The 13402-nt window shown below is 46.8% G+C and overlaps 1 protein-coding gene across 1 annotated transcript in view; it reads right to left on the bottom strand.

The window, feature by feature from the left end:
- Nucleotides 1-3396: 3396 nt before the first annotated feature.
- LOC115396421 (zinc finger protein 271-like) overlaps nt 3397-13402 on the bottom strand; it is a 374023-nt gene continuing 364017 nt past the window's right edge. Inside the window, exon 3 of the mRNA XM_030102299.1 lies at nt 3397-5342. Within this exon, the coding sequence (XP_029958159.1) occupies nt 4292-5342 (1051 nt within the window). The 3' untranslated portion in view covers nt 3397-4291. The remainder of the gene's footprint in view (nt 5343-13402) is intronic.

Here is a 13402-nt window from a genome sequence, read left to right as displayed (position 1 = left end):
ACAGCCCCACATCTCTAAAGTGAGAGGGATGTCAGAGGTCTTCTCCTCTTGAGGCATTTCAATCATTTTCTGTGAAAACACAGGACTCCAGTTTTCTGTCAATTTACCAGAAGTCTCTGGATGCAAGATGGAGGAGTTGCAGGAGCGTCCAAAATGGTGACTCTTCTCTTCACTTCAGTAAAATCATCAACCCAGTCTTTTGGGTAGGCAGCTTACATGCACCCGTATAATCCGCTTATATGGCGGAGCGGATTGTAAATGCGTCATATAAATGCCCGAGTGGATCCGTTTCACTCAGAGCGGATTTTATTTCAGAGCCGATTGTACAAGGTAGTGTACACCGATCGACAATCTGCTTCGTGTCTCATATAAGCCTGACAGCGAGCGAATTAAACGGGGGATTATTGCATGCGTTCCCTCTTATGTAGTGACATGTGATGTGCGCAGTAAACGGGAAGCAGGACAGTCAAAAACAAGCAGAAGAGCACGACGGTGGTTGAAAAACACTTTTTTAATAAAAAAAAAACCCTGACAGAAAAAACACTGAAGCGAGTTGTATGAAGAGCTCCATAGCAGAATACGAGCAATCGTCCAGCCGGTGTTATGGATTAACTGGTTCCCGTGTTAACGAATGACAGCGGAGGTTTGTGTAAACACATGCTGATAACGGCATTTATTAAAGTAAGTCTCACAAAAGACTTTAAACGTATACACTCACTGTAACTGTCGATAACCGACGTTCGCCAGAACGACTACAAGTTTCAGTCATCTATTGGTCACAAGTTGTCACCGACACCATTAATTCGAAACATCGCCATGCGGAGCAGCGCTCACACCGAGACGTGCCACTCGGCGCGGCGGTGCAGCAGCCAGGGGAGCAGCTGCTCCTTCAGCAGCGTATCGTGGAGATGTTGGGACATTATTTGAGCAGATATCAGCAGATAAAAACACTCTGCTGGGCACTGAGGACTGCTGCTGCAGAGCTAAAGACCTGCAAGTTCCTCAAGAGACTTTGTGCGCATGTCACAGGACGCTGTATAATCCGCTTCACCCAGGGTCCTTGTAAACGAGGATTCATTGTGGATCGCTTTGTATGCCGTTCATGAATACACTCGCGTTTAATACGATTGTTTACAATTGGATTGAAAAAACACCCATGCAAACTGGGCCAATGAGTATAACCCTGTCAGGTGTCCGGGTGCACCTCTGAGTTGCTCATCTCTTCCTCTTGTATTTTGACACTCACCCTCCTCCTCTCCATCAGGACACACCTGTCCTTCCTGTCAGTCCTCCCTGTGTGTCTCATGTCAGTCAGCTCATCTCTGTCTTCCCTCCCCAGTCTATTTCAAGCCCTTCCCCTCATGTTGCTGTCGCCAGGCCGTCACCGTACCTTCGTCTCGTGACATCTCTTGTGTTTTGGACCGTTTTTTGGACTTGGTTCAGGACTACCCTCTGAATGCTTTTGACATTAGTTTTTAGATAAACTCTTTGAACTATTGTACTCTTTTGAGTTTGCTCTGTGAGGGTATCAGACCCAATCCACACTCATACTTTTAGCATTTTCTCTCCGGACTAATAAAAAAAAGACACCTTCCTTAGTTTGTCTGCATGCCCAAAGTCAAGACAGACAAACAGCCTTTTCATTGTGTCAGTGTAGCAAACCAAGGATCAATGTGGATTTAGAAAAGCTCCAGGTGAAACTGTTTTTGAAAACCTCTCAGTCTGACTGAATGGATGGAACCACCAACTCTTAAAACAGAAACCTCACCAGCCTGTGACAGCAGACACTTTGAGAATCATCCCAGTCCAAACCTCGGATTTAGGAGGAACAATGTGGTTTTCGTCCTGGTCGTGGAACACTGGACCAGCTCTATACCCTCCATAGGGTGCTCGAGGGTTCGTGGGAGTTCGCCCAACCAATCCACATGTGTTTTGTGGACTTAGAGAAGGCGTTCGGCCGCGTCCCTCATGGTGTCTTGTGGGGGGTGCTCCGGGAATACGGAGTCCGGGGCCCCTTGTTAAGGGCCGTCCGGTCTCTGTATGACCGGAGTAGGAGTCTGGTCCGCATTGCCGGCAGTAAGTTGGACCTGTTCCCGGTGCATGTTGGACTCCAGCAAGGCTGCCCTTTGTCACCGGTTCTGTTTATAATCTTTATGGACAGAATTTCTCGGTGCAGCCAGCGGCCGGAGGGGGTCCGGTTCGGGAACCACAGGATTTCATCTCTGCTTTTTGCAGATGATGTTGTCCTGTTGGCTTCATCGAACACGGACCTACAGCATGCACTGGGGTGGTTCGCAGCCGAGTGTGAAGCGACAGGGATGAGGATCAGCACCTCCAAATCCAAGGCCATGGTCCTCGACCGGAGGAAGGTGGCTTGCCCTCTCCAGGTGGGTGGAGAGACTCTGGCCCAAGTGGAGGAGTTTAAGTATCTTGGGGTCTTGTTCACAAGTGAGGGACGGATGGAGCGTGAGATTGACAGGTGGATCGGTGCAGCGGCTGCAGTGATGCGGTCATTGTATCGGTCCGTTGTGGTGAAGAAGGAGCTGAGCCGAAAGGCGAAGCGCTTGATTTACCGGTCAATCTACGTTCCCAACCTCACCTATGGTCATGAGCTTTGGGTCATGACCGAAAGGACAAGATCCCGGATACAAGCGACTGAAATGAGTTTCCTCCGTAGGGTGGCTGGGCGCTTCCTTCGAGATAGGGTGAGGAGCTCAGTCACCAGGGAGGAGCTCGGAGTAGAGCCGCTACTCCTCCACATCCATAGGAGCCAGCTGAGGAGGCTCGGGCATCTGGTTAGGATGCCTCCTGGACGCCTCCCTAGGGAGGTGTTCCAGGCATGTCCCACTGGGAGGAGACCCCGGGGAAGACCCAGGACACGCTGGAGAGACTATGTCTCTCGGCTGACCTGGTAACACCTTGGGATCCTCCCAGAGGAGCTGGAGGAAGTGTCTGGGGACAGGGAAGTCTGGACATCCCTGCTGAGACTGCTGCCCCCGCGACCCGGCCCCGGATAAGCGGTAGAAAATTGATGGATGGATGGATGGATGGATGGCACTATCAAAGTTTGGAACTTTATTAAGAAAGGAAAGCCAGCCAACTGTCCGAAAATCAGTCCTGAAGGATTTGGCAGATTATTTTTCAAGAAAGTGTTCAGACATTGTATGTCAGCAGACAGGTGCTGCATGGAAGCAAAAAATGTTTTTTTCTCTATCTGAAGCATTAAAACAAGAAGCAAGTTAAATTGCGACTCAGTCATGTTGACAAAAAAAAAAAAGAAAGTCAAAAAACAAAACCCATCAGATTTACGTCAACATTTTATTGCCATTTCTGAAAAAAATCACACTTTTACACAACAAAACTCTTGAACAGTCTGAACAGGGTTAAACTGGTTATGTTACACTAATGACATATAATGATTTGGAGCTACAGATGAACTTCCTCAATGGCCACGTTTACATGTGCCCCGTATAATCGGATTGTAGGTGAAGTGGAGTAAATGTGTCATATAAACATTGAGTGGATCTGCGTCACTCGGAGTGGATTGTATTTCGGATTCGATTGTATGAGGTATTCTACGCCGATCTATAATCCGTGCCATGTCTCATACAAACACTGTCCTCAGCGGAACTGAATATACGGGGGACTATTTGTTCCACGCGTGCGCTCCCTCAAACGTAGTGACATGAGGACGTGCGCAGTGAACGGGAAGCAGGACAGTCAAAAACAAGAAGAACTGGACAGTGGTTGAAAACACGTTTTTAATAAAAACCCCGAGAGAAGTTGGTGATGGCGGATTTCTGTGTAAACACATGCTGTAAATGTAGATAACCGTTGTTTGCCAAAGACACTACAAGTTTCAGTCAGTATTTCATCATCTGTTGGTCACAACTTAACACAGACACCAGTTAATTCGAAACATCGGCGGAGCTGAGCCCCGGTGCTTATACCAGGATGTGCCAGCGGGGCGGGAATCTGGTTGGTGGAGGAGCTCTCTGAGCAGCGTATCATGGAGATGTTGGAACATTATTGAGCAGAATATCCAGCAGAAAAAAACACTCTGCTCCGCGCAGAGGACTGCTGGCTGCAAAGCTAAAGACCTGAAAGTTCAGCAAGAGATTTTATGCGCATGTCATAGGACGAAGTATAATCCGCTTTACCCAGGACCCTTATAAACGAGGATTGGATCGCTTTGTAGGCCGTACATGTATACAACTACGTTTAATAAGCTTGTTTTCAGTCGGATTGAAAAAACACCCACTGGGTCAATGAGATCGTCAATATTCTTTCATCACCTCATCTCCAAGTGAATTTTCATGTGGTGCAGCAAAGAACAACGATAACCGAAACTTTTTCCACATGTTTCACAAGGATACGGCTTCTCACCTGTGTGAGATCTGTAATGGACCAATAAAGCGCTCTGATAACTGAAACTTTTCCCACATGTTTCACAAGGATATGGCTTCTCACCTGTGTGAGATCTCTTGTGATCCAATAAAGCGGTGCGACGACTGAAACTTTTCCCACATGTTTCACAAGGATATGGCTTCTCACCTGTGTGAGATCTCATGTGGCGCAACAAATGAATGTACTGACTGAAACTTTTCCCACATGTTTCACAAGGATACGGCTTCTCACCTGTGTGACATCTTATGTGGCACAACAACTGACTCCGAGTAATGAAACTTTTCCCACATGTTTCACAAGGATACGGCTTCTCACCTGTGTGAGATCTCATGTGGACCAACAAATAACTCCGGGTAATGAAACTTTTCCCACATGTTTCACAAGGATACGGCTTCTCACCTGTGTGACATCTCATGTGGACCAACAAATTACTCCGGCTATTGAAACTTTTCCCACATGCTTCACATGGATACGGCTTCTCACCTGTGTGAGATCTCATGTGGACCACCAAATGACTGTACCGACTGAAACTTTTCCCACATATTTCACAAGGATACGGCTTCTCACCTGTGTGACATCTCTTGTGGACCAACAAAGTACTCTGACGAGTGAAACTTTTCCCACATGTTTCACAAGGATATGGCTTCTCACCCGTGTGAGATCTCTTGTGGACCAACAAATGACTCCGGTCAATAAAACTTTTCCCACATGTTTCACAAGGATATGGCTTCTCACCTGTGTGAGATCTCTTGTGGACCAATAAAGCCTGCTGAACACGGAAACATTTCCCACATATTTCACAAGGATATGGCTTCTCACCTGTGTGACATCTCTTGTGGACCACTAAAGCACTCTGATGACTGAAACTTTTACCACATGTTTCACAAGGATACGGCTTCTCACCTGTGTGAGATCTCATGTGGACCAATAAAGAGCTCGGATCACGGAAACTTTTCCCACATGTTTCACAAGTTTTCTTCTTGTCAGTGACCGCTCCTGCCTTTGGATGTAAGTTTGGTTTTTTGCGGACAGGTTCACCACATGTTTCCTCACAAAGCTTTTGACCTTCAGCCTGCTTCTCTGAAACAGGAACATCAATCAGTTTGTTCTCATGGTGGACTTCAGAGTCCTGAGAGAGGAGCTGCTCAGTGTCCCGTACTTCCTCTGGTTCTCTCAGGTCACTTTGCTCCTCAATAGAAGGAACTTCAAGGCTTTCAATCTCAAACTTAAGAATAAGCTGCTCTCCCTCCTGGCTGGTACCCAGAACCTCCTGTTCCTCCATCTTTGGAGGTTCTGGTTCTTCTTGTTCCTGTTTGATCTGTGGAGGTTCTGGTTCTTCCTCCTGTTTGATCTTTGGAAGTTCTGGTTCTTCTTGTTCCTGTTTGATCTGTGGAAGCTCTGGTTCTTCTTCTTCTTCCTGTTTGATCTCTGGAAGTTCTGGTTCTTCTTCTTCCTGTTTGATCTCTGGAGGTTCTGGTTCTTCTTCTTCCTGTTTGATCTCTGGAGGTTCTGGTTCTTCTTCTTCCTGTTTGATCTCTAGAGGTTCTGTTAGAGGTTCTGGTTCTTGTTCCTCTTTGACCTGAGGAGGTTCAGGTTCTTCTTGTTCCTGTTTGATCTGTGGAGGTTCTGGTTCCTCTTCCTGTTTGATCTGTGGAGGTTCTGGTTCTTGTTCCTGTTTGATCTCTGGAGGTTCTGGTTCTTCTTCCTCTCTGACCCGTGGAGGTTCTGGTTCTCCCTGCTGTAGACAGCAGCTTGCTTGCTGTTCAACCTGCTCCTCTCTGCAGTCATGGGGCTGCTGCAGCTCTGCAGAGACAGAAAAATACAACATCAAAGATCAGTATCAAGACTTCTATAGTTCCATCTTTGAAGAAACAAACAGGGACTGAAGCAGTGGAACGGAACACTTTGACTCACATTTCAAAAAGTGCACAGTTGTTAAATGACTGCTTGAGGAGCACCTTCAGCTGATGATTGACTACTTGTTGGATGAAGTTTTTCTCGTGGTGTGTTTACTGACCTTCTGTTCACTGTTTGCCACGCTACCTGAGATGGAGGGACGAAGAGACGTCCTGCTTGGAAATGTTCTCGGGAAATGATTCTTCAGAAAACATCAATGTCCACAACTTTATTGTTCAGTCCAAACAAAAGGCTCTTTCCCATGAGTAGCGCCTCAGCTCGACTCCACACGGTTCGCTTTGTCGGCCTCGGCCCTGCTCATTTCTGATTATGCACGGTTCGGCCTTAGAGGGGGCAGAGACAAGGTCGTGTCGTCAGCAAGGCGACGTGAACCTCAAGTGGCATCATGCGACAATCGCGGGCCGGTGCCGTCTTTTACTGCCAAACCTTTTAATTTCACCCACAACAAAGGACAGATTTGAGGCGCTCATGTATCTGCTGCTCAGTTTCTGGCATTTCGTCAGGCACTGACGAAACGTGGTGAGAAATGGACATTCTCAAATGTCTTCACTGGCAAGGGAGCGGGTGAGGTTCCGGGCTGTGATATCATGAGCCGCTGAACGGTGCCGCTGCATCGAAGAAACCTTGCGCGAGCTCGTATTTGACGACCGCAGCAGAAGATGGAGACAGTATCATCTCATGGTGAGTTAACTGCAGTAACCGTGAATCCAGTCTGAAACTACGTGGTTAGTATAAGCGCCATCTGTACTGGCTGGGAGCGCAGCCCACTCCGGGGACAGTAGCAGGTCGGGAGTTTGACTGGGGCAGTACACCTGTCAAATGGTAACACAGGTGTCCTAAGGCGAGCTCAGGGAGGACAGACATCTCCCGTAGAGCAGAAGGGCAAAAGTTCGCTTGATCTTGATTTTCAGTATGAGTACAGACTGTGAAAGCAGGGCCTCCCCATCCTGACTTTTTGGGTTTTAAGCAGGAGGTGTCAGAAAAGTTACCACAGGGAGAACTGGCTCGTGGCGGCAAAGCGTTCATAGTGACGTCACTTTTTGATCCTTCGATGTCGGCTCTTCCCGTCATTGTGAAGCAGAATTCACCAAGCGTTGGATTGTTCACCCACTAATAGGGAATGTGAGCTGGGTTTAGACCGTCGTGAGACAGGTTAGTTTTACCCTACTGATGGTGTGTCGTTGCAATAACAAGGATACGGCTTGTTATTGCCCCGCCCTATGGCCTGCAGGCTGGCGCCGCTGGGTGTTCGACGCCATCTACGCGCTGTCGCACCCTGGGGTGAGGGCATTGGTGAGGCTGCCGAGTGCGAGGTTCATCTGGCCAGGTCTCAGGAAGGATGTCAGGAGTTGGGCAGCCTCCTGCGTGGCGTGTCAAAAGGCCAAGATTCACCACCACACTAAAGCCCTGCTGGAGATTATTTGTTCCTGAACGGAGGTTTGACTATATCCATCTGGACTTGGTTGGTCCGCTGCCCCCCTCCCGAGGCTTTACGCACCTCCTCAGTGGACCGGACCACAAGATGGCCAGAGGTGGTCCCGCTGGCGTCGACAACGTCAGCAGAGGTGGCTCGGGCCTTCATATCCACCTGGGTGGCCTGTTTTGGCACGCCACTGGATGTGGCATCAGACAGGGGCCCCCAGTTCACCTTCGAGCTCTGGGCAGCAGTGGCAATCGACCTCGGAGTGAAACTGCACAAGGCTATCTAACCATCAGGCAAATGGGCTGTGCGAGTGTTTACATCGCTCCATGAAGGCGGCCCTCCGTGCCAGCCTTACGGACTGCAACTGGGTTGACCGGCTGCCGGCAGAAAAGTTACCACAGGGATAATTGGTTTGTGGCGGCTGCGTTCTGCAGGCATCTTCTGCAGAGCTGGTCCTTGGTCAGTCGCTGCGGGTTCCAGGAGAGTTCCTCCCTGATCCGTCGGAACCCTGGTCGATGGCGGTTGGGCAGCCTGTTTCCATGGAGGCCAGTTGGCATTTTGTTCCAGTTCCGGCTCATCACTGACGCCTCCCCCGTCCTATGTACCGAGGACGCTGATGGCAGCCATCTTGGATCTAAGATGCACCGATGCGCACAGCAGAGGTAAATAGTTACTATTTCTCAGTGTTGGGAAAGTTACTTTTAAAAATTAATTAGTTAGAATTACAAATTACGTCTCCCAAAAAGTAACTGAATTAGTTACTCAGTTACCTCATCGTAAGAGTAATTAGTTATTCAGCAAAGTAAGTGTGATGTTATTTTTCATGTTCTATACGTTACTACATTCTATAACATCTATAACATCAAAGATGTTCATATCAACTAACTGAAGAATAAAAACACTTTATACAGTATTTAAGACAATTGGTATTTATTTGAATTAAAATTGCAGCCTGTTAAGAAAACACAAATGTAAACTTTGTTTTTTTCTTGAAGTGCATTTTGCATATATTATTGTTTACATGTTGGGTACATGTTTTTTTTGTTTTTTTGTTTTCCCTGTGATAAAATTGGCTATTTTTGTATTGATATGCATATGGTGTTATGCATCAGGATGCATTTCAGATTTTATTCATTGTCTTTAACAGAAGTTCTTAGGTGCTGAGTGAAAGCATGTTAATTTGTCCAACTTGATTTTGAATAATAGATTATATCACAATGTCTATATTTGCTTTAAGCCACTTCAATTTTTTGCAGGCTGTTGTTGAAGAAAATAAATAGGCATTGAAAAAATACTTTGGTGTTTGGGTTGGTGCACAATGGATAATATTCCATGGCTAGTTAGTAGTTAGATTCAGTGATGTAAATGCAGATGAACTGAAATTGTCAGTTTCATCAACAGTTTGCAATATAACATCAGTACAGACTGAAATAAGGCTACAGGGGAGTTCAGTCAGTCAACCTTTATTTATTGAGTGCACTGGAAAAAACGTTTAAAAGTAACTACAAAGTTACTTTCTCAGTAACGCATTACTTTTTGGTTTAAGTAGCTGAGTTACTTTTTTCATGAAGTAACTATTAACTGTAACTAGTTACTATTTTTCAGTAACTAGCACACCACTGTTCGTCAGCAGCTCAGACTGAGCCTCAATAAAAACCTTCTTCAGCGTTTCCTCTGCTTCTGATCCAGATGTTGTTTCATCCTGAAGTTTTCTGCTTTAAAGTCACTTTGAAGCAAAAGAAACAGCTGCAGCCTCATTTCTGTCTGCTGGCTTCTAGAGAACAGGATCCATCCTCCAGCTGCACGTTCAGGAGTTGATCCTGTGTCACGTGGAACGTTTGTTACATGTTCCTGGGGGGACCCGATTGAGTGTGGCACTCACTGGGACTGAGGCAGGCTGCCGTAATATGTATGTGCTTGATGTAATAAAGTTAAAACTGAGAAATTACAGTTTATCGTCCATTGTGCGCATATAAGGAGAAGAAACAGAAGGAACCAGATCCGGACTTTTCTCTACCTGTTGTGGGGAAGTCCCTCTGAGCTCCCCCGCTGACTCCCAGCAGTCTGTCCTGGACATCCAGCTCCTCCTTACACGGAACCATCCTTTCTTCCAACGCAGTGAAGATTTCTGCAGCAGCAGCTTTGATCCTCTCAGTAATGAACTCTCTGAAAACCTGAACAGAAGTCCGAGTCGCTGAAGCAGATGAAATGTTTCCTCTCACGGAAAAATACAGCCGTGACTTGGAGGCGGACTCTTCTTCTTCTCGAGGTTTTCATCCGGAGGCTCACAGACGAGGGGGGCGGATCGATACTGGCACGTTGAGATGGATTTTCTTGTTTCCTGCTCCTGGCAGACTTTGTCAGCAGCCTCTCTGCCGCCCTTTGTTCAAACAGCTCGCTCTGCGCCCCTCCCCCAGGCGCGGGGGAAGCTGTTTAAACTCGGGGGGCACCTGAATGAACGGAGGAGTGACGTCATTGCATTTTTTCCTGCGCATCTCCACTCAGGCAGTGGCGGTCCTGGCCTGTATGACGCCCCCCCCCCATTGTAACATGCTGATGTGAACATTTTAAATATGAAAAAAAAAATCTTTTGAGTTTGACCAGTATACATCTGTGTTGCTGCTTATTACAGCGTATTGAAATAACTTTCTGAAGGTTTTACGATTTTTTTGTGACCAGTATCCAGCTAACATTGAAATGAATCATTCAGTCAACTACTTTTTTTTAATTAAGATGGTAAATATGGCATTGTAAAATGTCATATTAATGACAATATACATAAAAATGAAAATATTTTACAGCATTATATGACTAGTCAATACTGCTAATATTATTACTATGGGCCATTTTCACAGCTCCACTACTTCCTGAAATTAACTGTGCACATTCATTTCCTGTCTTGCATTATTGGCCAAAATGATTAATCCAGGTGTGTCTTGTTGCAGCAGTCGAAACCAGACACACCTGGATTAATCAATGAACAGCTCCAGTTCGTTTGAACGCGTTGTTTTCAGTGAATGATGAGAGCCGTTCCTTTGTGCAAACTGTCCACGCTTCCTTCACGTGTCTCCTGAGTGTCTCCTGAGTCCAGCTGTCACCGCTGCCTTCATGTGAATGACGTAGTTTCAGTTTTCCGCAGCTCGCTCCAGTCACCTGAACGCAGCAGCTAACTAGCGGAGGAGAAGTGTCCAGAAACCGGAGCGGAGCCGGTGTTTTGGAAGAACTGGTTTCCCTATTAACTGCCAACTGGGTTTCTTTCACGTCCCTTGTTGCTGATAGATGTTAAAAACCAGACAAAAAGCCGTGTCCGACTTTTAATGAGTCTGATATCAACATCTGCTGCTACTAGCAGCAGCAGCAGGAAGTGCTAAAGGAAGTCAGTCACCAGGTAACAAGGACACCAGTTCATTTGAATGAAACAGCATATTGATGCTTTCTCACAGGCAATTGCTAAAACCTGTGATAAAGTGTGTGTGTGTGTGTGTTCCATTGATGAGCATTGGTGAGTAACAATTTACGGTAAGATAAATAACGAACTAATATAAAATCAATGTGATTTAGTGGTGTGTGTGTGTGTGTATTTTTGCGTGCATGTGTGGCGCGGAGCGGTAATGGAGTTTGCCAATTTCCCTATTTAAACAAAACCAACAACGCCACCCCAAGAATTGCACCTGGAGAATTAGACTTAAAGCTAGGGTTGGCGATCTTGGAAAACTAGCATGTAGCACGAATGTAGCATCTCCCCAAGGCTCCGCCCAGCTCCCACCCCATTGGAGGAGCTCCGTTGGGAGCGGAGACGCGGAGACGTGCACGCGGTGCGCGCAGCGCTTCCGCGTCCAGTGCGTCCCTGGCGTAACCTGTCCTCAGCGCTTCGTTTCTTCGTTTTTCTTTATTTGGACTACTCCAAGTTATGGCGCACTCACCGGTAAGTAAAGCCCCAAACATTCTTCTCTGCCATTCTGCAACGACGCTCCGTCCTTCTACGCGCGCACTGAACCAGGGTCAGTGCACGCCATTGACATGTACGCGCAGGGGGCAGGTCGAACGGCGAAGGGATTTGATTGGTTTAAAAAAAGGTGTCCCGTCAAGACGATTGGTTGCTGTTTTTCCCGTTTTACTCCTGCTGTAGATAGCGGATATTTTCCAAACTACTTTAAGAACATGCCATGAATTGCTTTCTATCGGGTCATAAAGATCATTTTAACCAGTATTTAAAAAAATGTATCTCATTCAAATCGCCAACCCTAGCTTTAAAGCACACAGGTTCGGAACTTTACTGAGAGGCGGAGACTACTCAGTTGGTTTTGAGAAGTTTTATTTACAGAAAGAAAATAATATTTATGACCATACTTTATTATAACAGTCTCTTTTTAAAAGGCCAAGAATCTAAAATAATGAAGCTTCTTATCTCTCGCTCACCACACACACACACACACACACACGCTTACAGTGAAAAAGGGGACCAGGAGCTGGGGCTTAACCGTGACTGGGGAGGGGGAGAACCAAAGGGGGTAGTAACCTTAAACTAAGGGAAAAAAACACAAAAGACTCAACACAGCAAACCAAAAAAAAGGAAGTGCACCACAAACTAAACGGGACGACCACCACCAGGGGGAATCCACCACCACCACCACTTGACTCCACCACCAGCTCCTAGAACAGAACAAAACAAATATTACAATTTATATATATATAAAAAAATGAATTTCAGTTTTCCCACAGTGGAGGGAGGGATAAACAGTGTCCCAATTGCGCAGCCCTCCTTCGGTGAGACTGTAACAAGCATAAGTCAAACCCTCCCTGTGGTTGAACGAGGCGCTGTCCTAACGGCGGCCACACTGAGCACAGGGAGAGGTGACGAGCAGTTCAGGCCGCGACAGGACAGGTCGGCACAGCAGCAAGCAGCAACAGCGGAGTACAAAAGCAACAAGCAACAAATAATTGGCCGCGGAGGATCGAGGTAGGGCAAAACAGCAGCACGTCTGAAGTAGAAGTGGAGAAGAAACATTAGATTGGAATATTGGAGCTCAATCACCACAATAACAGACATTCCTTACCACTTTTGAGCTGAAATGCAGCTCCTCAAAAGGGAGAGGCTCGAGCCGAGAGCTGCACTGGTTGCCAGCGATCGTGCCGTGAGAGGTATAGGTCCGCGTCGAGGTGAACGACTGTCCGTGCTGCCGCGAGGCACCGAAGGACACGGAAGTGAAACGCCGGTAGGCGGGCAGATGCGTGACGTCAAAGGGGCAGACCAAGAAATGGCACTTTTATGGATCACCAGCTGGCGCAAGTGGCCAATGAGGGCCCAGGCCCTCAATTGAAATCCCACCTCCAACCACGTAATGCCACACATGCGTGCGTGCGTGCGTCCGAGAGAGAGAGAGAGAGAGAGAGAGAGAGTGTGGGTAACCAACATATCTGGCATCCTTTCGCATATTTCACAGCATACTTCACAACTGTCCGCAATTTTACCGCATAAAATGGCATAAAAACCCTGCATATTCATTTGCATAATCAAGCATTTTAGCTCGCATAATCTGGGATTTAAGTACGCATAATCAAGAAATTTTGCTCGCATTTTTGTGGAGGGTCTAATTACTACACTGTCTGGTTCAGACACACGTCTTTGTTTCCTCTGTTAATGTTCCTAATAAT

The sequence above is a fragment of the Salarias fasciatus genome, chromosome 11 (genome assembly GCF_902148845.1).
Source record: "Salarias fasciatus chromosome 11, fSalaFa1.1, whole genome shotgun sequence".
NCBI classification, from domain to species: Eukaryota; Metazoa; Chordata; class Actinopteri; order Blenniiformes; family Blenniidae; genus Salarias; species Salarias fasciatus.
The sequence above is the reverse complement of the archived record's forward strand: the minus strand, read 5'-3'. Positions and strand labels throughout refer to the sequence as shown.